Consider the following 27709-nt stretch of genomic DNA (forward strand, 5'->3'; position numbering starts at 1 on the left):
TCATCGTCCGCTCACCATCCCTTCAGACTGTTCATCCTGGACCCGCCAGTCCTTGCGGCGACCACTCACACTTCCGCCAAAGTTGCGCCGGCCTCCGCGATACAGCAACCCAACACGCGCGCATCTGTACATCGCATCCTGCGCCAAGTTCATTTGCCGTGCCGTACCGTCCCTCCTCCTGTCACGTCCACGCGCCCCATTACCTCATCGCCGCAATTCTGTATTGGCGGGTGGTGGCTTTCGAAGCAACATTGGCTGCGCTGTCACCACTGGCAGAAATCTTAATCCTCTCACGCGCATCTCATAACGTAAATCTGCGTTGCGCCTCGGGCTGAGAAGACCCCATCATGGCAGACACGAACGGGGAGCCGGAAAAGGCTCGTCGGCCATCTCTTCAGGTCATTGTTCTGGTACGTCCATCTCATCTTTGTCGCCTTTTTTCGTCTTCTGTTGCTGCTGTTTATTGTCGTCACTCGTCATCATCCGCCGTCCGCCGCACCCCGAAACTGCTGCCCGTCACGTTGTCTGCCTCCTGTTCGGCCCACCGGCGCAATTACTTTGTTCGCTGGCTACACTCGACCGCCATTTCTCGTTGATGGGAGTCGTTATTAGTCGCAATGGACAGCCGCGCAGTCATCCCGACCCAACCGGGCGGCGCATACTCTGCCGTTCATGCAGTCGTCTTTATCGGGACCCCAATCGTACCGAATAGGCAACTCATTCTGCAGGCGCGAGCCAACCTGAATCTGCAAGTGCACATCGGGTACCACGCATATCAGCAAACCTCAAGAAATACCTCAAAGATACCATGAATCTTGAGATCGATATATTGAGGAGCTGACCAATAGACTGCGACCTGTCGCACTTCACGGAATCCCTTCGCTGATATGCATCTACGTCGTCGCACCCCACTAACCCGCTACAGGGCGCCGGCGGCGGTCCCCAAGAAAACAATACGACTTCCCTCTTGGTTCGTTCAGTCGCTTCCGGGTGGACCAAAGGCTCTCTCATCTCTGTCGATGCCGGTGTTGGTCTCTCCGCCATCACCCGCATACTTGAGGAAACGACACCTCCGAGTCTTGGTAGGCAGATTCCCCTTCCGTATATCCTCAAGGAAGGCCCATTTGCCGGGCTGGAGCTGACCGCGGGGATGCTCCCCCCGGATGCGCCGGTCTTATATCCGTCAATTATCGCGTCGTATATAACCAAATCTCTCATCGACACCTATCTCATCACACATCCTCATCTGGATCACTTCGCCGGACTTGTCATCAATACTGCTGGACTTACCCGCCCAAAACGCGTGGCTGCGCTGCCCTATGCCGTTGACGCCCTCAAGAGTCATATTTTCAATAACATCATCTGGCCTAACCTGTCAGACGAGAACAACGGCGCAGGTCTCGTAAATTTCACTCGGCTTGTCGAAGGCGGCTCACCGGCGATTGGCGAAGGCGAAGCCAAAGGCTACGTCGAGGTCGCCGACCGCATTGCGGTGAAGGCTCACGCCATCTCACACGGCCACTGTGTCGAACGCCACCCTCACCGCGGCTCGACGTCCTCGACTGCGACGCCACTACGTTACGGTTCTGTTGACGCCGCCTCCGTTGCATCACCACGCATCCTTCCCTACAACATCGCCAGTACAGCGCGCAACCACTCCATTGCGCCGGAACCTCAAGCAAGCATCTGCGTCGTCGATTCCTCAGCCTACTTCATCCTCGATCTCGCCACGAACCATCAGATCCTCATCTTCGGTGACGTTGAACCAGATTCGCTCTCGTTGTCCCCCCGAAATCATTTCGTATGGCAGGAAGCCGCCCCCAGAATCGCATCAGGTCAACTCGGCGCGATCTTCATCGAATGCTCCTACGACGATTCGCAGTCTGTGGACCGCCTCTTCGGCCACCTGAAACCCAGCTTTCTGATCGAAGAACTGGGCAATCTAGCTCAGGAAGTTGAAAATGTCCGGGACATACCTCATCCATCACGCAAACGCAAACGGGTGGCCGATGCAGACACCATTCCTCGCCGTAGGACAGGCGGGGCGTTCGGCCGTCTGGCTAGCGGCGACGAGTCCCCTATCAGCCCGAAATCGGTAGCAAGACGCGCTGTGTCCGCAGACATATCCCACGTGCCGCCACTTCCGCCCGCTGCGACATCTGTGGAGAGCTCCCATCTTACTACGCCCACCCAAGAGCTGTCGCTGAGAGAGGCGGAGCTCGGCGTCAGCGAGTCTGAAGACGGACATCAGTCGGGCCTTCCCCTGAAAGGGCTCAAAATCGTAATTATTCACGTCAAAGAGTGTCTCGATGGACGTAACACAAGCGATGTAATCCTGAAAGAGCTGCGGGCTCACGAAGAGGTGGCCCAGCTGGGCTGCGAGTTCATCGTCTCAAAGCAAGGGCAGAGTATCTACCTGTAAAGCCAGCGTTTATAATGACTTGGGCACGAAGGAGGGGAGCATGACTTGCATGAAAAACGGTCAGATACCAGGTTATGCCTTTCTGGAGTTTGGTCTTGGGGTTGACGGCATGGGTATATACCGTGTCCTTGTATTTCCATTTCTGCATTCTATATATCCGCCGGACGCCTTCGCGGGCCGCCGCATGAGTTGCTGTGTCATGACTCTAGTTGCCCCGTCTATATGTTCTCTCATGTGTCGTCATTACATCTCAGATAGTCTATTGTCCGTTCTTGATCTTCTCGTACCCCTCCTCGCCGCCAATGTTCTTGTCCCAGTCCGCGCGGGGAATCTCAAGGACCTCGGTAGTACGGCCGTACGTGATGCCGCCAAGTCTGCTTACCGGGCGGAGAACCTATTAGACGTCAGCATCAGCATCCTTGTTAGTGATGAACAACTGCGATAGCTCACCGTAGGATCAATGATGTTCCTCTGCTCGTTGATGGCATCCTCCCTGACCCAAAAGTTCTTTCCCTCAATGATACACACGACGCCGCTCTTCTTCCCCGGCGTGGCCCTTGAGTCGTACTCCTTGAACGAGTCCAGCACGCCCTCGATGCTAAAGATGGCCTCCTTTACGCGCGCGGCCTTGACGTGCTTGCAGTCGGACACGGGGGTCAGGCCGCTGACGTCCCACTCGCTCTTGCCGTAGGGCGCGTTGACGCTCGTGGCGTTGGCGGCCTCGAGGAAGCCCTCGGAGATGATGTTGATGACGCACTCCTTGCTCTCGAGCAGGCACTTGAGCGAGTCCTTGGGCTTGTCGACGGAGGCGGCGAAGCCGACGACGAAGAGGGGCGGGTCGTGGTTGACCATGTTGAAGTAGCTGAAGGGGGCGAGGTTGGTGACGGAGCCGTCGGCGGAGCGGGTGGAGAGGAAGGCGATGGGGCGCGGGACGACGCCCGAGATGAGGAGCTTGTAGTTGAAGCCCGCGGGGCGGCCCTCCTCGTGCGGGTCGATGGAGACGTGCGCGGCGGCGGACTGGCCGAGGGCGTTGGCGCCGGAGCCGTATTTCCAGTCCGGGTCGATGGTCTTTGTGAAGCGGACGTTGAGGGAGGGGTCGAAGGGGGGCCGTGTCGCCTCGACGGACTTGAAGTCCGGGTGGGGGTTGTGCGTGGCGGAGGAGCCGCCTTCGAATTTTGTGTTTCGCTGGGCCATTCTGGAGAATGCGCGGCGGCTGCGGAGAACGAGGGACGGCGATGGGCGGGAGAAGGGTATCGTGGGGAGACGGAGGAGGAGAGGGCGGGCGTTGGACAACATGACTTTATTTGCGCGGGAGGTTATGTGGGTTATATATCGCGGGTCACGAAACGGGGGAGCGGGCGCGAGTCAATTCTGCGATTGCGGGATGCGTTGAAAGAACCCACCTTCTCTCGAGGACGATTGGAAACACAACGCGGATAGGCAGTCAGTTCTCAGTTGGTGTCCCTTACTGATGCTTACCCATTACCGATAGCTGCCGGCCTAGCTTCTCGGATGGTGGAGTCGATGCCGAGGGGGGCCAGATGTGGAGGGGCATGGAGGGGTCGAAGAGGTGGTGGCAGGGTTCGAGGAGGGGCCCTTGTCCATGATGCAATTGACTTGGCGGGCCGGATTTGGGGTTGGTTTAGGGTCCTTTCTGGTGCAAAATCTAGCTGTCTGGGGGATTTGAAAAGCATTCCGGCTTGCGAGAAGCTATTGCCGTTGACAAATTGGCCATTGGTAATTCGTTCCGTGAGCTGGGATTCGACCCGGGCTGAGGCTCGGGGGATGGAAATCGGAACTCGGAAGACAACTGACAGGTCGGGGGGCCAGGACAGGAACCTCCACATGGACTTCAATGTGGAGATGCTTGGACGCCGGGTGGGGGATCATGGATGGCGGGATGTGATGGCGGGATGGCTCGATAAGATAAGGTTGCCTCGACCTGATAGATGCATTGCTTCGGGAGCGGCCTACGGCACTGCAATAGGCCCAGACAGGCGACTAAGAGATCGACGGAACATCTGAGGATCGGTATCTGAGAAGACGCCTCCGTCGCTGCTGTGTTTTGGTTGATGGCAAATTGACTTCACCACCACACCACAAAGAATTCTGAGCGCATGATTCTGAGTTCGAGATGCAGAACATGGCCAGTTATCAAGCGCGACGGGTGTCTCTTGTTCACATGCCCGCGTTGTTGGGGTTGGGCTGCAGCGGCGAGATGAATGTCTCAACAGCGGCCGCGGGCGGGGAGGGGGGACCACATCTGGTGGTTAGCGAGAGTCGTGGGCTGTTTTCTTAAACAGCATCGAACCAGTTGAGATGGTGCGTTGAGAGACGGGCAGAGACAACAACGTTCCCCGAGTGGCCATGCATCGTTATCGAGGTTACACGGTTATCAACAGAGAGGAAACCGCCCGTGGGGGGGGGGGGGGGGGGGGGGGGGGGGAGAGGCACGGAACCTGAGACGGCATTCTCTCGATTCCCCATTCGGCTCAGACTCGGTACGCCCTCAGCTTCGCAAACACGTTCCACCCCCGCCATTCCCGTCGTGCCATCGACACGGTGCATGGCCTGATGGGACCGTGGGCTCGGCCCGTTATTGGCCTTGTTTCTCCATGCAGGTGCTTTGCAAATGTGAATGGAATGCCGCCGAGTGGCCGCTTGCCAGGAACGGTCGGGTATCGATTTTCGAGGGAGAGATGGTGAGGTTGCAGATATGCCGTCTCAACAGATCCAGACTCGAGTATAAGTAGTCTGGTCTCGACGCTTCGAGTCCTCAGTCGATTCAAACCTAAGAGAACTTCCCGTTGCAATCATCCACACCCCCAAGTTTCAACAGTGCCGAATTCATCATGAGCGCCATCCGATCATCCTCATCAGCTCTCCTCCTTCTCGGCGGTGTAGCAACACTGCCCGGGGCTGCCTCCGTCCGCAACCACTTCCCACAACGCACATCGGCATCAGCTCCGCTTGACGCGGAGCTGGGCTACCTGCAACAGCCCCTCGGCCCCGCAAGCAGCCGGCCCACGGCACCCGCGGCGCAAACCACTACCAAGCGCAGTGCCGCTCTTTCAACAACATCTCTGGGTTGGCAGGGTCAGGCGTTATGACTGCATCGCACAGCGGTGCAAGTCGTGACGATGGCAACGATTCCTTCGCGGCCCCGTGTGCATGATGAGTCGCAAACTCGTCTCACTTCTGCGCGGGAGATGGTTGCGGTCGTGCTGAGTCGGAATCAGCAATACACGTCCGGGGCGTCAAAGACCTGGTACACGATGCCGGCACATCGGGAAATGTGATGATGATCTGGCTTAGGAGACGGCGTCAACGGACATGAAATTGGTTTTGGTGGGGTAACGGGATATCCATGGTGCAGAATGTGCTTTTGGGACCGAATATGGCGGTGGTGTTTGGCGCAGGTATCACTTCAGGGTTGAAAAGGGCGTTAGATATGATGGTTCGAATATGACTTCAAAAAAGAATAAGCTTCTTTACCTCTATTTCCAGATCCCGACTTGGCTTGTTCAATTGCATCTATTCTAGTGTTGGGTACATTCCTTATGTTGATGACTCAGCTCAACGCCTCCGATAAGCTCTTATCAGCGGCGTTGCAGGGATACCAAAGGAAGGAATTTTTTGCGTCAACAGCAGCTGCGTCAGGCCGCCCATTGTCGATTCACTCGCCGATGCCGTACAGCAAGAGTCACTCGCCGTTGCTGCGATAATCAGAACTCGGTTCCACTACAACCCGTCGAGGTGCTTGTTTGGCTCGAGCATTGGACGTGCAGTTCTTTGCCCTTCTCCGATGTCTTGATATCCACCAGCGGGTTTTTCCTCAAGACCCTCCCCTCCCTTGGAGCCTCGCGCTCCACACTCTCTTTCTTTTCCCCTTCTCCATGCCTCTGGGACGTGGACGGACGAACGTAGGGCCAATTTTTCGTCGCCGCACGCCTCCCTCAGCACCTCGTCCTTTTTTTGCGAAGCCCCTCGGAGGGAAGCCACCCGAGAAACCGCCTTCAGCTCCTCAACCGAGCAATCGCGACGAAGCCCCACGACCTACCCCTCGACTAACCCCTCGTCCAGCAGCCAAAGCAGCATCTGCGCAACACCGCACTGTCAAGCCAAAAGCCAGCAAAAACACTACGACGCCGAGAAGAAGGTACGCGGGCACAATAAAACCCGAGCAAGCTTCATCATCGGGCGGAAATAGGAAACGCCTCTACAACTTGGAGCCGCGACCTCGACGACCGTCCGAACCTGATAACGTTGACGATTTTCTGTTGGAAAAGTTCGATTTCAAACGTGCTCCCAAAGAGCTCATTGCTTCGATCAAACGTTTGTGCTACAATACCGGGCGATTTCACCTGTCAAAGAAGGCGAGGGACGTCTACACAGGCAATCCAGACGATTTTGGTGGCAAGAGCGCGTACCTGATCCGCAGCGACTGGAATAGAGCGACACCGGGCCTTTGGTTTCTACGCTTCTTTCTGCTCACAGGGCCGCCGATACAAAAATCCCCTGTTCCCTGGCAACCAAACGAGCGTGTTCAAAACATGACGAACCACGTCCAAATTACTACGACCCCGACGGCGGACACGGGCGGCAGCTTGCTGTTACACTTTGACCATCGGAGGTATCTCTTTGGACATCTGTCAGAGGGTACGCAAAGAGCGTTGGGTCAGCGCAAGGTCGCCCTGGCAAAGTTGGAAAACATGTTCATGTCTGGTCAAACGAGATGGGAATACACTGGTGGGATGATTGGTATGATGCTCACAGTCGCCGACGTCCTCGAGGGCAGTCGGAGGGAGATTGAGGCTCAGAACCAGGCCAGGAAGCAGTCCCAGAAGGCGTTGCTGGAGACGAAGGGCCCTGAGCGCATAGAGATTCATGGAGGCCGCAACCTTACCCACAGTCTCGCCACGGCAAGGTATTTCGTCTTCAGGAAGGGCATGCCCATCCATCCCGTTGAATGCCACGACGATCCAAGGATTGCCAATCCCGAAGCCGCCACCCCTGACTGGGAGGATGATGCCATTCAGGTCTGGAAAGTCCCTGTTGTTGCCGGTGAGCCTCAGGCCAGGTCCCGTAAGAGGAGCCATGAGGTCATGGCTGCTGAGGATGAGCAAGTGGCGGCTGATCACACGGCCCAGCCAACGCTGACTCCACAAGAACACGAAAGGCTCAATCGCGAAGGTGTCGCCGCTGTGGTGGAAGACATGTTCAACTCAGACTGGAGCAAGGACACTCTTTGTGAGACGAAGCTGCACAAGGTTTCCCTCCCCGCCACCATTTTCGTGAGAAGGAACGGGCAAATTGAGAGGTACAAGGGCCCTCTGCCTGGCGATAAGGGGCCCGTCCCCGATATCGATGTACTCGTGCGATTCCCCTGGCCCGCCACTAAAGTCGTACGTCTTCCAGACCCGAAGCTGCCGTCCGATATGTCTGTTTGTTATATTGTCAAGAACAGAGGTCGTCGAGGAAAGTTCAATCCGCAACTCGCCAAGCAATACGGCATCAAGCCATTTGAGTTCAAGCATCTAGCAGCTGGAAAGACTGTGAAAGGTGCAGATGGCGTCGATGTGACACCTGACATGGTGTTGGGTGAGCGAATCAAGCCATGCGGGTTTGCGTTGGTTGATATCCCAAACTTGTCGGCAGTGGAATCTTTTCTTGCAAGGCCAGAATGGAAGAACTCTAGCCTGATGGAAGATGTGCCCATCTTCTACTGGCTTCTCGGTCCGACTGTCATTGACGATACCCGCATTCAAAGCTTCATGAGGGAGAGGCCCGATGTGAACCACATCGTCTTGGCCCCACAGACAAGCCCAAACATGGTGACTATAGAGTCTTGCGCCATTTTGTTGGCAAAGCTACGACGAATTGACCCAGACCGCTTTCCTCTCCTCAACTTTGACAACAGCGTTCGAGACCTGTCTTTCATCGGCCCGAATGTACAAGCAGGCCGCGTCGGTATGAAGACAATGCTCTCGCCGAGCTTCAGCATGAAAGACGACGAGATTCTTCCGTTCCCAACGTTTGAAGAAGCCGGTGCAATTCCGGAAGAAGTCCTGGCACTCGCGGATGAGGCAAAGGCCGCGATCAAAGAGCCCAAGTTCATGGCGGAGGTTGAGCAAGTTGAGAAGGACATCCCCAACAGAGACGCCGAAATTATACCCCTCGGTACTGGGTCCGCTCTGCCATCCAAGTATCGCAATGTTTCTTCGACACTCATTCGCGTGCCGCAATATGGCAACTACATTCTTGACGCTGGCGAAAACACAATGGGTCAGCTGCGACGAGCTTTCCTTGCTGACGAACTAGTCCAAATTCTTCGGGATCTTCGTTGCATATTCATTAGCCACATGCACGCAGACCACCATCTTGGCACAGCGAGCCTACTGCGTGCATGGTGCGATGCCACCGAACATCTCAGCCCTCAACCTAGGCTTGTTATCTACTGCCCCGTGAGTATGCGTCTGTTTCTACAGGAGTATGGTCGCATTGAAAATATCCAAACTGTCAACGGTCGTCGCATCGAGACTCGCAATGTTGTTTGGCCCAAGGACGACGCCAAACTACCCAAGGACGACTCAACGAGGCTCGCCTCTGCCGTCCTCGTCCCCGTCAAACACTGCCAAAACTCCTACGCTCCCGTCTTCAGCTTCCCCTCGGGCCTGAAGATCGCCTTCTCGGGCGACTGCAGACCCAGCGATTCGCTCGTCAAGGCCGGCAAGGGCGCCACTCTCCTGATCCACGAGAGCACCTTCGACGACAACAAGAAGGGCGACGCCATCGCCAAGAAGCACTCCACCATGTCCGAGGCCCTCGACGTTGCGTACCGCATGGGCGCCCGCCGCGTGCTTCTTACGCACTTCTCGCAGCGCTATGCCAAGGTCCCCATCGCCGAGAAACGGGAGACCGCGGACGGCTCCGACCAGGCCGTCCTGCTCGCCTTTGACCAGATGCGCGTCAAACTGGGCGAGTTCCGTCAGGCTCAGAAGTTTTTGCCTGCGATCAGACTTTACTTTGAGTTGACTGGTGCGGATTAGATAGATGGCTAGATGTGAAAATGAATATAGAAGACATCTCCAATCACCTGTAGCTCTGATGACGCTGCCAACTATAGACGTTTGACAATGAGTACAACATGGGAGCACTATTGGTCAAACTCCAGGACTGAATCTTGCAGCGACTTCCATACTCCATTCCCCCTTTAACAGAACTCAACCATCCAGGGGAGCACCGCATCGTTTCCCTTCTCCCTCCCAATCGCCCGTTCAATGCCAAATTGTCCTAAAAGAAAGGCGGCCGGGCGTCCTTCATTAAATCAATGAAAGTCTGCCTATATGGTTTGTTATTATCCTGACGAGACGCGATTGCTGCTCAGACCCTCACGACACCACGTACGCTGAGATAGTGAAAGGCCACCAGAATTCTTGTTGCTATTTCAAAATCTGGTTAAGAGAGAATCGCAGATAGCCCTTTCTTTGACTTCCCCATTATGCGATTTATACCAGCGCCCACCCCAAGGCAATCAATTAAGTTTGAGGCTCATAATTGACTTGATTGACTTGCGATGGCTTTATAATTGGTTGATTGATTGATTGAACTTGCTAAGTTTACTTGCCTTGAGGTGGGCGCTGTTTTATGCCCCTTGTGCGCAACAAATATCCTAAACACTTCCCACGATGGAATGCGTCATCAACGCGAAAACCAAGCTGGAAGGAATGCGAGAATTCGTCTTCCCTTGAGTGTTCGAGCTGCGAACTCTTTGCCGCACAATATCAGGGCATGAAGAATGTACATAGCAGCCATCATTTCAAGCCCCGTGAAGTAGAAGACCCAACGGAATCCAATATCGCTAATCTGCACATACTGCACATAAGTTTCATATGATTCTGGGTCTTGAAGGGCTATGTCCGAAAGCGGAACGACGACCAACATGAAGGCGAAGAAATACACGATGAAGCAAAAATATGAAAACACGCGTAATACTCCCGGATGGTCAAGCCATCTTTCCATTCCAATCCCGATACGGATGGATATTATGCAAGCGCAAGGGTAGCTTACGAGCACTAGATAGATGAAACCAAACTTGCTGATCCATAGTTCTACCGGCGATAATCGATAAGCTGCGGTTTCTGCACTGTAGTAGAACATTGTCGAGAAAGTGATGAGCGTGGCGCCTAGGACGTTGAAGAACAATGATCCCACACAGACCGGTAGCCAAAGAGCTTCTCTGTAGTTGTCTAGGTCAGGAACAAGAAAACTTTGCGTGTCCTGATCAGGGATGACGCCGTGTGTCTCAGTTGCGGCCTGCTGTGCGCAAGTCGTAGATGAACCTGGCGTTGAGACTTGCTCTGCAGTGCTCGTCTGGTTGTCTTCAAGATCATGGCTTCGGCGTTGGAGCGCAATGGTTTCTGGTTCTCTTCGTTGGCCGGTCTCGTCTATGACGTTCAATTCTATGTAATGAACAGGATCCGAGGGTCGATTGGTTGTGAAATGAAAAGCAAAGATCCCAATGGCCGTGAACAGTGGGCCAATGAGCAGGATGACTGGCAGTATCTGTCCAAATGTCCATAAATCTTCTTCCGAGAGTGATGGATCATTGTATTTAAAGTTTCTTGCGGTAAGAAACTTGGCATTGCCCCATGGCAATATTACCAAGAGCCAGTAAACCTAGCAGTGACCGCCATGAATCAGCCAACAAGCTACGCAATCGGTGATGGTGCTTACTTCAAATAGTGTAGAGCTGTACAAGTCGAAGCTAAGACGGAACATGAAGAATGCCGCCAATATTGGTTTAAAGACCAGCTTAGTTCTCAGGGACTCGAGATGCGCATTGGATGAATGAGGCTTTGCGAGATTCCTCAACATCTTCTTGGCCCAGCTTCCAACTGGTTGTCTTAATTTGCCACTGAGACTCGCCGAAAGGGGACGGAACAATTTCACGGACCGGCTGACGAACCCAAAAATGAGGAGGAAGACGGAAAGAACCATAGCCTGCCATTTCTGGTCCTGTTGCGCTTTGTCGCCCTTTCTGAAGGTGCCAGTATCTTGCTTGAAATAGCACACTGCAGGCGCGGAAAGTTGAGAAAAGAACCCAGTGGGCACCATTCCGACGACCAGCAGCACGAGGAGTGAAAGCATGAGACTGAATCGTACATATTTTGCCCAAACGTACGTGTTGAGGTGCGTTCGAAGAACCGTTAGTCCAGACAAGTGTGTTACTGCAGAAAACCAGGCTATGTAGACTGCGAGTTGCCAGTGGTATGCATCCAGTCCACATGGGAGGAGGATATAACTGGTTATGAGTATACCCAGACCGGTTACAACTTGAATATCGCACATGGTAATGATAGACTTTGCAATGAGGTTATTACCGGTTGACATAAAAGCTTAGGATAAAAAAGAATCCGACTTTGGCTTCTCATCCAAGAGAACGCACCTCGTTGAATGCTGCGCGAAAGCGACGGGACCCATTGAGTGGGAGATGCCATGTTTTCCGAAAGGATTTGAGGAGGCGGTCATCAACAGGGTTCGGATGCCATCGTACCACACCCGAAGGTTTGCCGTGCTTTGCGTAAGTTTGAAATGGGTCTTCGTCCGGATCGAACGCCCGGACGTAGTCTGCAATCACCAAAAGTAAAACAAAATAGGCCGTCCCAAAGAATCCAATCACCACCTGCGAAGGAATTTAGTCCTCAATACTAATCCAAACATTCATTGGAAGTATGAGTGGTCACAGAAAGCTTTGCTTACCCCATTGCCTGATATGTCGGCGTAGGGCTGAATACTTGAAACGTTTTCTTTCGTGCAGTCAACGCGAGGACACCATTCATGGGACATGATGCTGGGATGTCGGTTTTCAGGCTTAGAGCCGAAGACTGTACATAGAAGATGTGGCGCCTTTGCCAAAGAAGAAAAACCGGTTTAATTGAATTGAAAGCACCATTTAATAAGTAATTCAGCAATCGATGTCTTGCTGCTTGCGAGACGTCATCGTCGTGATACTTCGCACCATAAGCTGACGTCAGAGGATGGATGCGTATGACAAGGCACGGCAACTGACAGTGTCAATTGGCTCATTCGGTCTTTGCTCATGATAGAATTGCACTTTGCATTCTTATCTACTTCTGCACTTTGTCTCGAGTCGTTATTACCAAAGACTTATTAAGAATCTGTGATCCATGTCAAAAATTATCTCGTGACATATTGACTATGCACTGAAGCAAAGACTAAAAATGCTCCATGGTACTCGAAAAGGTTAAGCAATATTTGCTCCAAGGCGTTTGGAAGCAAATATGAGTGTGGGACCAGGAACGGATAAGTCTGCTTTGACACAAAGCTGAACTTGAAGCAGACAACCTCTGGTTCTGGATGCGTTCGGCCAGCTGTATTTACGATACAGCTGCTTAACTACCTGCAAAGTCTTACGTGAAATTGAATGGTAAATTCAGAACTTGGGTCATCTACTTGGAGTCGCCTTAGCATCCGGGTCCTTCGTAGCGCGACGCACAGCCCCATTAATCCTCGCTGGCAGAGAACACGGTGCAATACAGCCTATTTGTCGTAACAGAGAATGGCTGGAAGTCATGACATCTTTGACTATCGAGTCCTTAGACTTTCCTGTACAAAGCTAGATTGAACTACAATAGAACGTCCATTGATGTTCTCATCTGACCCTGAAGCGGCGGACATACTCTTCCCAACACCGTCCCCCGCGGTGATCCTATTCGTGAGACCAATTTCGTCTCCCTCTTCGTCGAGCTTCAATCTGCCATCTCCGCCACTGCCAAAGTTAAACCTTGAACCCCCGTATGTGAAAAGTGCACCAGCCCCCTTTTGCGAGTTACCCCCTGCCCCCCCTTTTCCTGATCTCCATGGTGCACTGGCTGATGATGGGCCAGACTGGCCATTACTCTGTTGACTAGACGATAGCTTATGACGGACGAGATTTCGGAGAGGTGCTAGGTGGGGGAGGCAAGCAGATACTATGGCAACTGACGGTTCGATTGCCGACCAGATGAACACGGGGCCCATCATCCAGGTAATGTCCGTGGATTTAGAGAACTTATCGAGGTACCAGATTCGAACGACGCTGGCGACGCAAACACTATCGGACATGTCAGTTATTGAACTTCCACGAAGGAAAAGGGACTAGTCGCACAAGCTACCCAGAAGCATGATGCTGCATACAGCCAGCTTCTTTCTCCCCGACATCTGCAACTTCAAAATTTGTGGTATCGGAAGTAGTAGAACTATGATGTCGTTGATCATGTTGATGATACCAAGGGCGAGGTAGAATGTATTCAGGTCGATGCATGTCCCTTGCGCTCCAATGAATTGGTTCCAGTAAAAGTGCAAGGGTTTGCAAGCGTTGCCCATAGTTCCCCAAATGACGATTGGATAGGCAATGGAGAGGAAGTAGCCCGTAATCAACGACAATCTGAAGGAGGGCACTCGAGAGATAAAGACGCGCTGGTAGAAGAGGAGGATAGAGATTTTAGTCGCGGCGCAGGCGGTGCCATAGACAAACGTGTAGGCGTACAAAATCTAAGCCCAGAAGATTATTGTTAGAAACGGCAGCACGACCATCGGAGGCGCCAACATGCCTGGAAGACCTTCGTAAGACCAGGGAGCGTGAAGGACCAGATATGGTTGCCGGCGCCATATTTACCGCCGGCGATGCTAAGGCCGACCGTCGCGCCGACGAGGAGCTATCACCAAAAGTGTCAGTCCAGCATTCGGAGCCATCTCGTCTTATAAGAACATACCAAAGACCCAACGATAGCCCAGTCATCGGCCTTCAAATCATGCCCTTGAACAAATCTGGACAGAATTCTCAAAGCCACAGCCGTAGAAGCGAGGACTGCGAGGACAATGACTGCAGCATTGTTTTGCGCGACGCTGCTCTCAGCGATATCGATACCGTCCGGCGGCGGTCCAAATACAGCAACAATGTCTGCATTAGGTTCCATCATCAAGGTGAAGAGATCGAGAACCCGGCACGAAGCAACGCCATGGTGAATGGGGGCGGAAAGACATATTTTACGCCGCACATATTTCCTCGACCATGACAAGAAAGATTTTCGTCATGCAGAACCGAGCAGCTTTGGCGGGAAATGGCTGCGGCAGAGTCTCTACGCGGAAGGAACGCCGGTTGCGGGAAAAGAAATTCTGGACGCGAGTCTGAGCTGGAATTCGAAGATTGGGCTGGTGCTGGCTGTTGGTCGTCGTTATCCCAGACGTAGTCTCCACAACCTTGCAGACTGGTTGATGAAGACCCAGATATTCAGTGGTTGTGGGATACGACTTCCGTGCACAGTCACATTCGGATCGGCTCCTCTCTTAGCATGAGAAAAAGATGTCGTTGGCCGTTGGTTCATATCGTATGATACTCTGGTGGCCTGTTCCATAAAGTGGGACCGTATATGCATGTGTAGTTTCTCCGTACAGGGGAAGAATGCACAGACGAGGGGATGCTGTTGGTTCTCCTTTGGAGGCGGCTCGAGCTGCCAGGGCCCCAGGTAATTTATGACGACGATTCTGCGGTTGGCCCTGGTATCTGCAGCTCACTGTAGCCCTTGAAATGTGATGAGCATTCTTCACATGCATACGGAAGAAATGAACGAACAAGTTGAGGAGGAGGTCCGATGCGATGCATTGTACAGTTGAGGTTCTGAATTCCTAGATCAGTGGCATATATCGAACGATAAAATGACACTTCTCGATCTTGACACACGTAGCAATAAAGAAACCAGAGATACGCAACGAATCACGATGCATCCATCTCGATACTGTTATGTACGTTGTGCTTGAGCCTAGCCGCTGTCATGTAAGGAACTCTTTAGCATCTTTACGGGTTGCAGGGGCGGGGAAGTAATTCCTAGCGGGCCGACTTGGCTTGCATGGATCGTTAAGCGGTGGTCTGGGTGCGACTTCGTTGACAAGGATCTCCAACTTCTCCGGTCAGTACTCAAAAGCAGTAGGTGATCTGACGATGTGTTGCAAGCAGCCGTTGGCAGTTTCAAAAGAGATTAGTAGCTCGACTCACCTGAAGGTGTAATGCAAAGAATAATAATGATGTTCTGCATGCTCAACAGTATCCTGTCGGTCTTGCCCCGTTTGGAGTGGCGGGGATGAAATTCGGTCCACTTGTTGGCACGGGGGTGCAGGCATCTTCAATCCGTACCTGGCATCAACCATGGCGACCGTTGGTTCATAGGACGAACATACAATGAAGTGATTAGAATGTACGTCTGAGGCGCAGCACAAATGCGTCGGAGGAAGTCTGGCCGACCCTCTTGCAACTGAGAACGGCAAATTAGGTCCTTCAGTATTCTGTGCTGTCATTAAATCAAGCTCGCCCCTCTCCCTGCCCTTCGACCGTTTTCACTAATATCTCATTATTTCTCGACTACATATCATTACCATGGACTCCTTATCAGGCTGGACAGAGATCCCCGATCTTACGCCTCTCGAGCGTATCGGGCCGAAAGGCTACCTTCGTTATGTCTTCCCATTCCAGCTCCCGGATGACTACAATCTCGAGGAAGCAGCTTCAGTACTCCGCGCAGGATATGAAGTCGCCCAGAGAAGAATTGCGGTCCTCGATTGTGAGGCTATCCCAAACCCAGACGCCAAGCAAGCCGGTACTCTAAAGCTACAGAGGTTGCGCTCAGGCGAAGTGGAAGGTATCGCTGTCAAGGACTTGAGAACACCAGGGGCCTTCCCGATGACCTATTCGGAGCTCAAGTCTAAAGCCTTCCCTGTGTCTGCTTTCGATGCGAACACCATCATGCGCCGCTCCGTCTGGCCCTCTGCAGGGGAACGTCTCCCTGTCTCCCTTCCTCAAGCCAACTTCATTCCAGGGGGCATGATTCTCTCCTGGTGTATCTTCCACATGTTTGGTGATGGTAACACCTTCCTCACCTGGACCAAAGTCTGGGCGGAGGAGTGTCGGCGTGCCCAAGGTCTTGACATCACCGACCCCTTCAAGCTTGATGAGGCTCTAATCAGAGATCGTCAACGCATCATGAAGCCCTCTGGAAAGAACAAGGGCAATCCCGAGGACCACCCGGAATACACCATCCTCCCGTTTACACCCCAGGGCATGCCACCCAACATGCTCTCCGAGGCCCACCGAGGGCAGGTCTTTTACTTCTCCCCTGAGTCTCTGGCCAGACTCAAGGCTGAAGCATCTCCTCAGAATGCGACAGAACCAACAAACCAGAAATGGATCTCCACCAATGATGCTCTTTCTGCCCTTCTTTGGCGCACGGTCATGGCTGTACAATCTCCTCTTGAGACTCTCAAAGGCGACCCAGTATCTGTCTACAACATAGCCATAGATGGCCGCCCGCGCACCGATCCTCCGGTCCATCCTCACACTATGGGGTGTTTCCTGGGCTATGTTGCAGCCTCCGCTCCGATTCGGAAGATGCTTGGCTCAGCAAGCCTGGCTGATCTGGCAATCTTGGTCCGCCAAGCACTACTCCGAGCAGGTAGCCAGTTCGTTGACGATGTTGCGACGTTGATTGATACCGTGGAAGACGTCAACCGGGTCCTGCCCACTGCTTTACTCGATGTTCCGGGTAACAACTGTATTCAGAGCTCCTGGGTCAATTTCTCATTGTACGATGTTCAGTGGGGACCATCTCTTGGTAACAGCATTCAAGCTGTTCGTTCTCCGCATGTTGGAGTTATCAATGGGTTGCAGGTTGTTCTGCCGATCTTGCCGGATGGGGGAATGGAGATTCTCGTTGGTGTTGAGGCCAACTGTCTGGATAGGTTGATGCATGAGCCTCTGTGGATGAAGTTCGCTGAACCGCGATGAGTTCCATTGCTGTCTGCGTATCCCGGAACGTTTCTTTGAATAATACAGTTGCGTTATTTCATCGATATTAATTGCAAAATTTCCCCCAACCATACTTATGATCCAAAGGCACAGCCCGAGGAGGTGTGATGGTCCAATGTTTGCGTCAATCTAGGTTAATCAAGAGGAGCTTAAGCTAGGCCTTTTCTCTGTCCAACCAAGCCTGCTGAAGGCTTGGAGCCTAGCATGGTTTGCGCATTCTCTGAATCGTTTAGATGTTTCTTGGCATTTCTCGCTTCAAAGGTCTGGAGCTCACATGGCTCGCGTTTCAGCTTCTTGTGGACAATGGAACAACTAGAACACGCTACAAAAACAACCTTATTTCCCCAGCTTGACAAAGAACGCACTTAGCACAGCCGCTTACTCCTTCTGCGCGTTGCTGGCTATTCGTTTCGGCTTGGCGCCAATGCCAAATCCGGACTTTGCTGCTCAGTGAATCAAAGAAACATTACCTGAGAAACTGTTAGTCACAGCTGGAATTGAGCAGTGATGCAGATCACCGCACAATTCAACATGTGCCTCACAATGGGAGCAACACAGCCACACAGGTAACTGCCGTTAGTTAGCCACCTACCACTTGATACAGTCCGTTGCACTGACAGCGTCCGCCCCCCCTTTGTTACGGTCAGCTATCCGACAGTAGGGTCTGCTAACAGAAGCTGGGTATTGATACGCTATAACAGTACGTTAAGTTATGGTCGTAGGTCGTAGGTAAGAAGCTGTAGTAGATCGGTTTTTAGAGGCTAAGGTGATCAGTCTTAGACTTAATAAGTAATTTATAGTGAAAATAAGCTAAGAGTATCCTGAGGATAAATACTAAGTTAATTACTAAAAAGCTATAGAAATCTAACTATAAGCTAAGCTTAAAGTTATACTATATATAAGTTTTAGATAGTCTTTTTACCTTATTATTAATTTCTTCTTAAGTATTAGTAAGCGTTTAGTAATCACTAGTGAGCGCTTAGTAACTCTTATTAAACGCTTAGTAATCTACACTACTTACTTAGTTTTATTTTATTTTTATATAACTTATACTATAGTTCTTCTGTTCTGAATAAGTCTCTGCTATTATTATAATCCTGTAGTATAAATATCCTGTCCTAGCCGCCTGATGACCTAGTAGGTTATGCAGCTGTTATCCTTATTTATAGGTCGTAACACCTTTTTTTCCCCGCTTATATAAAAACATAAAAAAAAGCTAATTTTACGCTATAACGCGTATTTTTCTACATTACATATAAAACGCACTAAATCTATTGCTAATATTTTAATTACTATTAATTACTATAGTTATAGTAGTATTTAAATGTATAACTATATAATAGAGATATAAATTATATATCTAATACCTCTATAGTAGTTAATTTATTTATAGAGATATTATTAATTTAGCTAGTTATTTTATCTTTATATTAATTGACTAATAAAACGTATATTTTATTTTTATAAAAGATTAAAATAATATTTATTAAGGAACAAAAAAGAAACCTATTATATAACTTTATATATCTATTTAATATATAATTTATATAGTTCTAAATAATATAAAAATATATTAAAAGGCTTAATATAAGTTTTTAGAGTAAATAGCTTTAGTAGTTAACAAGAGTGATAATTTTTTAATAGCTTAGCTTATTTATAATTAAAAGTTTACTACTATATAAATTATATTTAATTACTAATTACTAATTATTTGCTATTAGTTAGTATATAATTATAGTTTACTATATTAGATATATTAAAAAAGACGCTAAGTAATAATAATAATAATATAATAGCGCCAAAAACATTAACTCTATAGCTATTAGTAATTATAATGATAATATTATTTAAAAACTAAAAAACTTATCAGCTAATAAATATTATTAGTTATATTAAATAAATAATTTAATAATATAGATTATAATATAATATTACTAATAAGATATAGAGATATAAGAAGTACTACTAAAATTAATAAAAAATAGAACTACAATATTATATAGAGCTTTTTAAACTACTATAATATTATAGTAATCTATTTCTTAAAGAGATATAAAATTTCTTATTTAAAGCTTTTAAGATCTAAATTAGTTATTTTATAATTAGTTAATAATTAAACTTATCTAATTAAATAAATAAAACATTTATAATTATAACTATTTGGTAAAATAATAAATTATAATATAAATACTTACATTATATACAATAATATCACTCTAACTAGCTAATGTTGATTAATAAATCTAGTATTAATAAAGATGTTAAGATATAGAGAACTAAATGAACACTAAAAAAGCTTATTATATTTTAAACTATAAAGATTAATTAGTCTTAAAACTCTTATGTATAAATTTTATTAACCTTTATATCAAGTAGTATTTTACATTTAACTATATATTATAATATAACTAATAGTAATAACTTCTTTTATTAGTTATAAAAATGTTTTATTTTAAAATATAAATATTTTCTAAAACCAAACTTTATTATTATTATAAATAACCTCTTTTATTATTATATACCTTAAATTAAGAGTTTATATTAAGTATTAAATATTAATCTTGAGTTTCTACCTCTATATTTATTAAATTTTAACCTTATTAAGAAGTATTTTAATAATGTAAAGCGATATATTAAAAAGATATATTTGAAGTAGAATAATAATAAGAATAATACTTAAGATTTTATAGAATATCTATATAACTACACTATAGAGATTAAATATTATTTATTATAGATTAAGAGCTATTTCTACTATTTATTTATTGATTTTAATAAGATAAAGTATGTATTTAATAATATTAAATTATAAAAAAAGAATAAGCTATAAATATTAAATATTAATAAGTAATCTAAATCTTAATTATATAATTATAATAGATCTTAATTATACTATTATAAGACAAAAGATCATTAGATATATAATTATAACTAATAAGATTATAAAAGCTTTAACTATAAATATACTAGAATATATAAAATATATTATTATCTATTATTTTTATTAGTAGCTATATATATATATTAATTTTACCTATATAGTAGCCAAAACGTATTATTAATATTTATAGTAACAATTTATAATAATAATATATTACTATAACTAGTTAGAGATTGTAATTATAATTAGAGATTTTAATTATAACTATAAATAGACTTTTCTATAGTTAAATATACTATGTAAAAAATTATATATATAATTAAACTTCACACTATTTTTACTATATTACTTTTCCTCTTTATCCTCTTTTAAATAATATATCTCTATTAATAATATATTACTGAAGATTTTAATTTAATTATTTGTATTATTTAGCTTAATTTTTTTTTATTTAATCTACAACTATATAAGTAATATCTATAACGTTAATAATAGTAATAATAAAATAAAATTAAAAAGCTTTAAAACGCTTATAAAGTTTGCTATATTTAATAGTAAATAGCTCTATGTATACTTACAATATTAACTAAATTTAACTAATATATTATTAATCTCTCATTTAATAGATTAATATAATATTAAAATATTAATATATTAAGATAACTCTAACGTATTTAAAACTAATATTATAGAGTTTTTAACTAACTTTACTATTGTTCCTCTTAGTTCCTCTTAGTAATCTAATATTTATTCTTATATAAATATCTCTTTCTAACTTTTAATAGTATAAATAAAGTTTAAAGTAAGACATTATATTAGAGAGAGCGTTAAACTATTTTTTATAATAAGTGTTATTATCTATAAAATTTTAATTGAATTTCTAATATTTTTAATAAGATTTTAAATAAAACCTTATTTAGTAAACTAAATATTTCATAACTTATAAATTACTTATAAGCTACTATTTATTAGTTACAATTTCTATAATTTCTTTTTAAACTTTTTATTAATATTATATTATTTATTATAAATAAACATAAACTACTTAATAAAGCTAGCTATTTAATCCAAAGCCTTTTAGAGTAAATTTAACACTATTAATAAGGATAAATAAATTAGAAGTATAACATTTAGTTAGTAAGTATTTAGAAAGTTTAATAATAGAAGAGTTAATAATAAATACTATAAAACGTTTATATATAGCTAATATATTAATAATAATAGCACTAATAGTAATAGCTATATATATAAATTAAAATGCTAAAAATAATAATCTAATACCTCTATACTACTATATATATTAATAATAGTGTTATTATTAGTATTAGTTAGACTAGATCTTAATTCTAATAATAGAAATATAGTATTTTTAACCTTTTCTTCTATTATTACTATTATCTTCTAATTATTATTAACCTTAACAATATTCTTATTTCTCTTATTTTAGTGTTTTTAATCTTTAATAAACTAATTATAAAATATCTTACTAAATAGTTCTTTAAGTAATTCTATATTATTAATACTAGTATATTTATTTAGGATAGCTTTCATTTATTTCTCTGTATAATAAGATTTAATGTTATAATATTTCTAGTTTAATATATAAAATTAGTTAAATATTTTATTACTTAAACTATTTTTATATTTATAATACTTCAAATAGATATATTTATAGAGAAGCTATTTATATAACGTGGTTCATCAGTCAGCCGGCCGGACTAGTCAGCCGGACGTTTTTTTCTAAACACTCTTACGTCCAAATCACTTAAACCATTAACGTATAAAATCTCAACAACCATGATGCTAATCTACACCCAAGAAGACAAAGTCATTCTCGCAATTAAAGCGATCCAATTGACATGCGCTGTAGGTAATAACTTAAGCATTTCACATGCTGCAAAGACCTATAGTATCCTAAAGAGCACCTTAGCTAATAGAATAAATAACTGACTGTAATATAAATAAGCTTAACCTTAACGATATAAACTTAATCTAATTAAAAAGAAAATACTTTTTTAATATATTATTAAATTGGATTCTAGAGGATGTCCTTTTTATTTTAGTAGTATAAAAGATATAGCTAATCTCCTGCTATAAGCTTATAATAGTAAGCCTATTAATAAGCGATAAGCTAAATAGTTTATAGACTTATAGCTTATTTTGAAAACTAAGTTTAATTATCTATATAATTATTAAAAGGCTCTTTAAGAAGATCTTAAGGTTATATTAAAGTGGTTTATATTATTATATAATATAATAGCTAAGTATAATATCTAAGAGGGGGACCTATATAATTTTAATAAAACTAGCTTTATAATAGGTATAATTACTATATTAATAGTGGTTATATATGCTGATTAATATAGTAAAGTAAAATCTATCCAGCTTAGTAACTATAAATAGGCTATAGTTATTAAATATATTAATTTAGGTAGGTGGTGTATCCCTCTATTTATAATTATTAAAGGTATATATCACCTGGCTAGTTAGACTATAGAATTAGGTTTTCTAAGTACTAAGTAATTAAACTTACTGCTAATAGATAGATAGATGATTAGATAGGTTTTAATTAGATTAAATACTTTAATAAATATATTAAGAACTAAATAAAGGGTGTCTATTAGATACTTATCATTAATAGCTATAAAAGCTATTTATCAGCTAAATTTAACAATTACTATAAGCAGAATAATATTATAACTATCAGTATACCTATATATTTATTATATCTACTATAGCTATTAGATGTTACCTTTTATTTACTTTTAAAATATATATATAGTAATAAAATCAACTAATTTATTAAAGCCTCTATAAATCATATCACTAAGTCTAAGTTCTTTGTTACCTTCCACTAAGCCTGTAATAAGGTTTTTAATAAAGAAAATATTAGGTCTCCTTTCTAAAACGCTAGAATTTCACTATAAGACCTAGACCATATTATTAAAAAGCTTATATATATTTACAGATGCTTACACCTCCTATAGCTAACTTTTTAACACCTCCACCTTAGCAGTTATAAACACCCTCTAACTTATAACAACCTATCTCACAGTCTAACTTTATTAAAAGTTATATCTCTACTTACTAAGAAAGCTTATTAATACTAATTATTATTATAGTTAAGTAATTATTAAAAGGTATATAAGTAATAGCATACTTAATTACTATTTAACTAATTAGCTTTATATCCTTAAGGATATAAATATAGCACTTACTAAGCGCTAGAAGGCTAAAAGAACATAAGTCCAGCTTAGAGGGGCACTTAATATAGAGGAATCTCAGGTTTTACTTAAAGGGAAACAAAAAGGGAAACGTCCAGCACCTCAAGAGGACAACAAGGGGGGTCCATCAAAGAGAGCCCAGCCAGCTCAGAGACGCTGTGGTATATATGGTGAGACTGGGCATAACGCGCGAACCTGTTCCAAAGATGTCGAACCCTCAGGAGATTCTAATAGCAACAACTAATAGTTAATTTAATGCGTTGTGGTTGAGAAATACTAGATGTTGTTGTGTACGTGGGAAAAAACGTCCGGCTGACTGGTCCGGCCAGCTGACTGATAAACCACGTTATAGAGAAGTTACTCTTTTTCTCTATAAAGCTATTATTATAAGTTATTAATAACTTTATAAAGCTAGAGGATAAGATTATAATATAAGTATAATATTAAAACTATAAAAGCTAGAGAAGTAAAATAGTAAATATAATTTCACTAAATATAGAGATTAATTATTTTGCTATTTTTCTTTAAAACTAAGGAAAGCTATAATAAAAAGAGGAAGAGGGGGAGAAAAGGGAGGATTTAGAGTAAATAAGGTAAGTAGGTTTTATAATTTCTTATAAATAGTTTTAATATATTAATTTATAATAATTTATATATATTTGTATTTATTTTTTTATTTATATTTTAGCTAGTAAATAGGAAGTATTAAGCTATTTATTACTTTAAACTAATATATTTATAAATAGAATGTTATAACTTTAAAATAGAAATTAAAGATAGAGATATAATAATAATTTTTATTAAGCTTTCCTCTCTTTATAATATTATATTAAAAACTACTAAAATATTAAAAAAAAAGAAAAAAAAAGATTTTATTTTATTTTAAACTTTATATTAAGCTTTCTATATTTTTAATAATCTCTAAATTAAAAAGGTAACTTTTTATATATAATAGCTTAATTATTTATATTAAAATAGTTATTTTTCTAAATTGAAGCTTAAATTTCTAGCTAATAACTTTAATTTTAGCTAACTCTTATTTTATACTACTGACTAGTAGTAATAATAATATATATAATGTATATTAATTAATAAGCTTATACTAAAAACCTATTATATATATGGATTACTTAGAGTAGAGAGGATTAATAGATTTAAAAGTTTTTTTCCCCTACTTTATAAAGGGTTTAGCTAATATATTTAAAAGTTTTTCCCCCTATTTTATAGGGGTCTTAGCTAATATATTTAGAGGTTCTTTTACAGCTAATCACTTTCGCCTAATTAGGATGAAGTTTAAGGGTAGTAGATCGAGGGTCGTGCAAGTGGTCAAATATAACCTTTCTTCCGAAAGGCATGTCGAACCGAGAAAACCAGTTGTAACAAGGCAAGCCATGAGAGGGACGGTTTTAACGTTAGACTACCAGTACGAAGGAAGCCTGCCTAATACGGCGAGTTTCGTCGATGATCAACTTCTCAGGGCGTTTTGCTAGGCACCAATGATGTTAGCTTCGAATAAATTGGCATCCAGGCTTCTGAGTGCTTGCCGCTTCGCTCAAACGTGGCTTTTTGGACGCTCAGCTGGAACAGAAGTTGGCCCTACGAGGTGGCCAGTACTGGTCCTTCGACTCTCATCGCGGTCATCGTCTCATTGATAAGTATCAATGCCGCAGCCGTCGATATAGCGGAGTGTTGTCCGTCCAGCCTAGTCGGTCAACGCCTTTTCTCGCTTCTTCACTCATTTTCACTTCCAAGATGCCTTCTTTTTCAGTTTCAACTCTCGTACTTCTTCTTTCGGCGTCTGGTCACGCCGCATATATCGCCAAACGCGAGATCAATGTTGCGGCAAATCTTCCAAATGGATGGACTTACAAGGGCTGCTATACCGATGGACCTAGCCGTCAACTGGCTCGAGCCAGCTACGCGGATCCTTCCATGACAGAAGAGTCTTGCGTCAATTTCTGCCAAGACCATGGCTTTCCTGTAGCTGGGGTTGAGTATTCTTCGGAGGTATGTGTTTTTCCAGGCATTTTACTCCGCCAATGCCATACTCCCTTTGATATCTTGTTGTCTTCTCGCTGACTTCGTGATGATTACAGTGTTGGTGTGACTACAAAATCCCCGCCGAACGGAGGCCTGAGACGGACTGCAACATGGTCTGCAGCGGCGATTCGACAGAGTACTGCGGCGCGGGCAATAGGTTGACCGTCTTTTCCAATGGAGGGACTAGTCCTGCTGTCAATCCTGGCCCTTCAGGCTGGACATCTCTCGGTTGCTACACGGATAGCGGCACCCGAACGCTCTCATACCGAGCGAGCGTATCAGGAGGCGACTCTGCAACGTCCGTTCTGCAATGCACCACTGCATGCACAGCCGCTGGCTTCGCGTTTGCTGGAGTGGAATACGGTACAGAGTGTTGGTGCGATGATGCCATTCGAGGGGAGCCTCAAGTGCTCCAGAGGACGACTGCAACATGCTGTGCGGAGGTAACAATTCCGAACTCTGCGGCGGACCCAACCGTATCAATCTCTACAAGGGGGCAGTTGCTCCAAAGACACCCAGCGTATTGCCCACAGGGTGGAAATCCCAAGGTTGTTTGAAAGACAACATTGGCGGCCGAACCCTCGGTGTTTATGTCGGTGTGGAAGGTGGTAAAACGAATGTTGCCAATTGCATTGCGGCATGCGCTGCAGCTGGCTACACCTTGGCTGGTGTTGAGTATGCGCAAGAATGCTGGTGTGATAACTCCATCAAGTTTGGTGGCGTCCCTACAACTGACGGCTGCTACATGCCCTGCAAGGGCAACACGGCGGAGATGTGCGGTGGCCCCGATCGACTCAATCTCTACCCGCTTGCGTCACTGGACCTGGGCTTCTCAACAACATCGTCTTCAGCCATTGTCATTCCATCTTCCAGTTCGACAACTTCTTTGCCAACATTTTCCACCTCCATAACGTCTGTCATTGCGCTCTCCTCCTCCATTTCATCTATTGGCACCACTCTGGTGACTTCATCCACCACACTCATTTCCATCGTTTCTAGTACGACAACCACGCCCACATCTTCAACCATTTTGAGCATTTCCACGTCTAGCTCAATAGTTATTCCTCAAGCGTCTCTTTCAACATCATCAACTGTAAGAAATCATGATCCCACGATTCAAAGACCAAAACGCTGAGTGAAATAGGCTCCTGCCGGCGCAGCAGCGAGTGCTTGCACCAGAACGTCTCGTAAGTCACTTCAAACACTCTGATTATCTCGACATTCAACTGACTTAATCTTAGCTGACAGTATGTCCCCCGTGAAATAGCTGGGTTGATCTCATATTTCAAAAGTTGAAGTTGCTGACACACAACTCAGGTGCTTACGTCAAGAACGCTGGTTTCGAGAGTGGCCTTGCTAGCTGGGCCTTCAAGGTTACGTCGGGAGATGTTACGGCAGAAGTCATCACTGACAACCATCCAATGGGCGGATGTTCAGCTCTGTAAGAATCCAACGTGGGGATTGGCCATTCTGAGCACAGCTAATTCTAGCCGCATTTTAGCATGTTGACACCCCGTTCCTCTCCATCTGACGGCGTGCGCCGGGCTGTCCTTCGCCAGACACTTGCCGGTGTCAATATCACTGAACCAAGAGCATTTGCCGGCTTCTTTGGTCGACTAACTAAAGCCACGATTGATGATGGCGGTCCTCAAATTACCGTCAACTACGGAGGAGTGCGCATTCACCAGTGGGACGCCTGTGGATCTTCTCAGAATAAATGCAACCTCAACGCTCCTGGTACATTGGGCTATTACAGGATAGTTACCAAGCTATCGCTTAGTCTCGCCGCGGCGAAGAACACAGATATCGCGGTGGAAGTTGTTTGGAGTGATACTAATGGAAAGAACAACCCGGTTCTATTGGACGACATCATCCTCCTGGAGGAGCGTTGATCCTCTTCTTTGTTGGTTTAGATATCTAGATGACTATGATGAAAAGATCTGATCTGAAATGTTCAATTCTATGTAGCTTGTGGACATGTTGCATGAGACGTCAGCCAGTACGCTAACTAATAACACAGAAGTGTACGCGCACCCTGCCTATTTGCGGATCCCATATTGACAAAGTCCAACACAAGACATTCGGACATGGAACAAAATGGTCAGGTCACATGCAACATGAAAGTTAGAAAGTCACACCATTGGGATGAAGGTCTTCGGAAGAATTTCCAGATAAGGCATAACACTCATGCTACATAACTTTCATGTCTAGGTATGCTCATGCTACCTCTCGCACGCTTGCTGCCCCATTACAACTCAGCCCGTAATTTGGGAAACATGTAC

At 44.8% G+C, this 27709-nt stretch overlaps 6 protein-coding genes across 6 annotated transcripts; 3 read left to right on the forward strand and 3 right to left on the reverse strand.

Moving 5' to 3' along the window:
- Positions 1-2681: 2681 nt before the first annotated feature.
- CGCA056_v007050 (Uncharacterized protein) lies at positions 2682-3616 on the reverse strand (the record flags this gene model as incomplete). The annotated part of the gene is made up of 2 exons (XM_037322299.1): positions 2682-2816; positions 2873-3616. 2 exons carry the CDS (start codon positions 3614-3616, stop codon positions 2682-2684), a joined length of 879 nt encoding a protein of 292 aa, XP_037180053.1.
- A 2702-nt stretch (positions 3617-6318) lies between these two features.
- Positions 6319-9471, forward strand: trz1 (Ribonuclease Z 1; the record flags this gene model as incomplete). The annotated part of the gene is made up of 1 exon (XM_037322300.1): positions 6319-9471. The coding sequence occupies one exon, from the start codon at positions 6319-6321 to the stop codon at positions 9469-9471; it is 3153 nt and encodes a 1050-aa protein (XP_037180052.1).
- Positions 9472-11101: 1630 nt separating this feature from the next.
- On the reverse strand, positions 11102-12271 carry CGCA056_v007052 (uncharacterized protein; the record flags this gene model as incomplete). The annotated part of the gene is made up of 3 exons (XM_037322301.1): positions 11102-11785; positions 11871-12107; positions 12185-12271. The coding sequence occupies 3 exons, from the start codon at positions 12269-12271 to the stop codon at positions 11102-11104; spliced, it is 1008 nt and encodes a 335-aa protein (XP_037180055.1).
- Positions 12272-13097: 826 nt separating this feature from the next.
- Positions 13098-14403, reverse strand: CGCA056_v007053 (uncharacterized protein; the record flags this gene model as incomplete). The annotated part of the gene is made up of 5 exons (XM_037322302.1): positions 13098-13101; positions 13431-13538; positions 13593-13978; positions 14047-14142; positions 14200-14403. The coding sequence occupies 5 exons, from the start codon at positions 14401-14403 to the stop codon at positions 13098-13100; spliced, it is 798 nt and encodes a 265-aa protein (XP_037180054.1).
- Positions 14404-15857: 1454 nt separating this feature from the next.
- Positions 15858-17261, forward strand: CGCA056_v007054 (Acyltransferase BOA11; the record flags this gene model as incomplete). Its single annotated transcript, XM_037322303.1, has 1 exon — positions 15858-17261. The coding sequence occupies one exon, from the start codon at positions 15858-15860 to the stop codon at positions 17259-17261; it is 1404 nt and encodes a 467-aa protein (XP_037180049.1).
- A 7878-nt stretch (positions 17262-25139) lies between these two features.
- Positions 25140-27319, forward strand: CGCA056_v007055 (WSC domain-containing protein; the record flags this gene model as incomplete). Its single annotated transcript, XM_037322304.1, has 7 exons — positions 25140-25394; positions 25484-25790; positions 25844-26520; positions 26572-26614; positions 26669-26674; positions 26745-26868; positions 26929-27319. The coding sequence occupies 7 exons, from the start codon at positions 25140-25142 to the stop codon at positions 27317-27319; spliced, it is 1803 nt and encodes a 600-aa protein (XP_037180048.1).
- Positions 27320-27709: the final 390 nt, after the last annotated feature.

Source organism: Colletotrichum aenigma, assembly GCF_013390185.1.
Source record: "Colletotrichum aenigma strain Cg56 chromosome Unknown KSG_Cg56_contig04, whole genome shotgun sequence".
Lineage (NCBI taxonomy): Eukaryota > Fungi > Ascomycota > Sordariomycetes > Glomerellales > Glomerellaceae > Colletotrichum > Colletotrichum aenigma.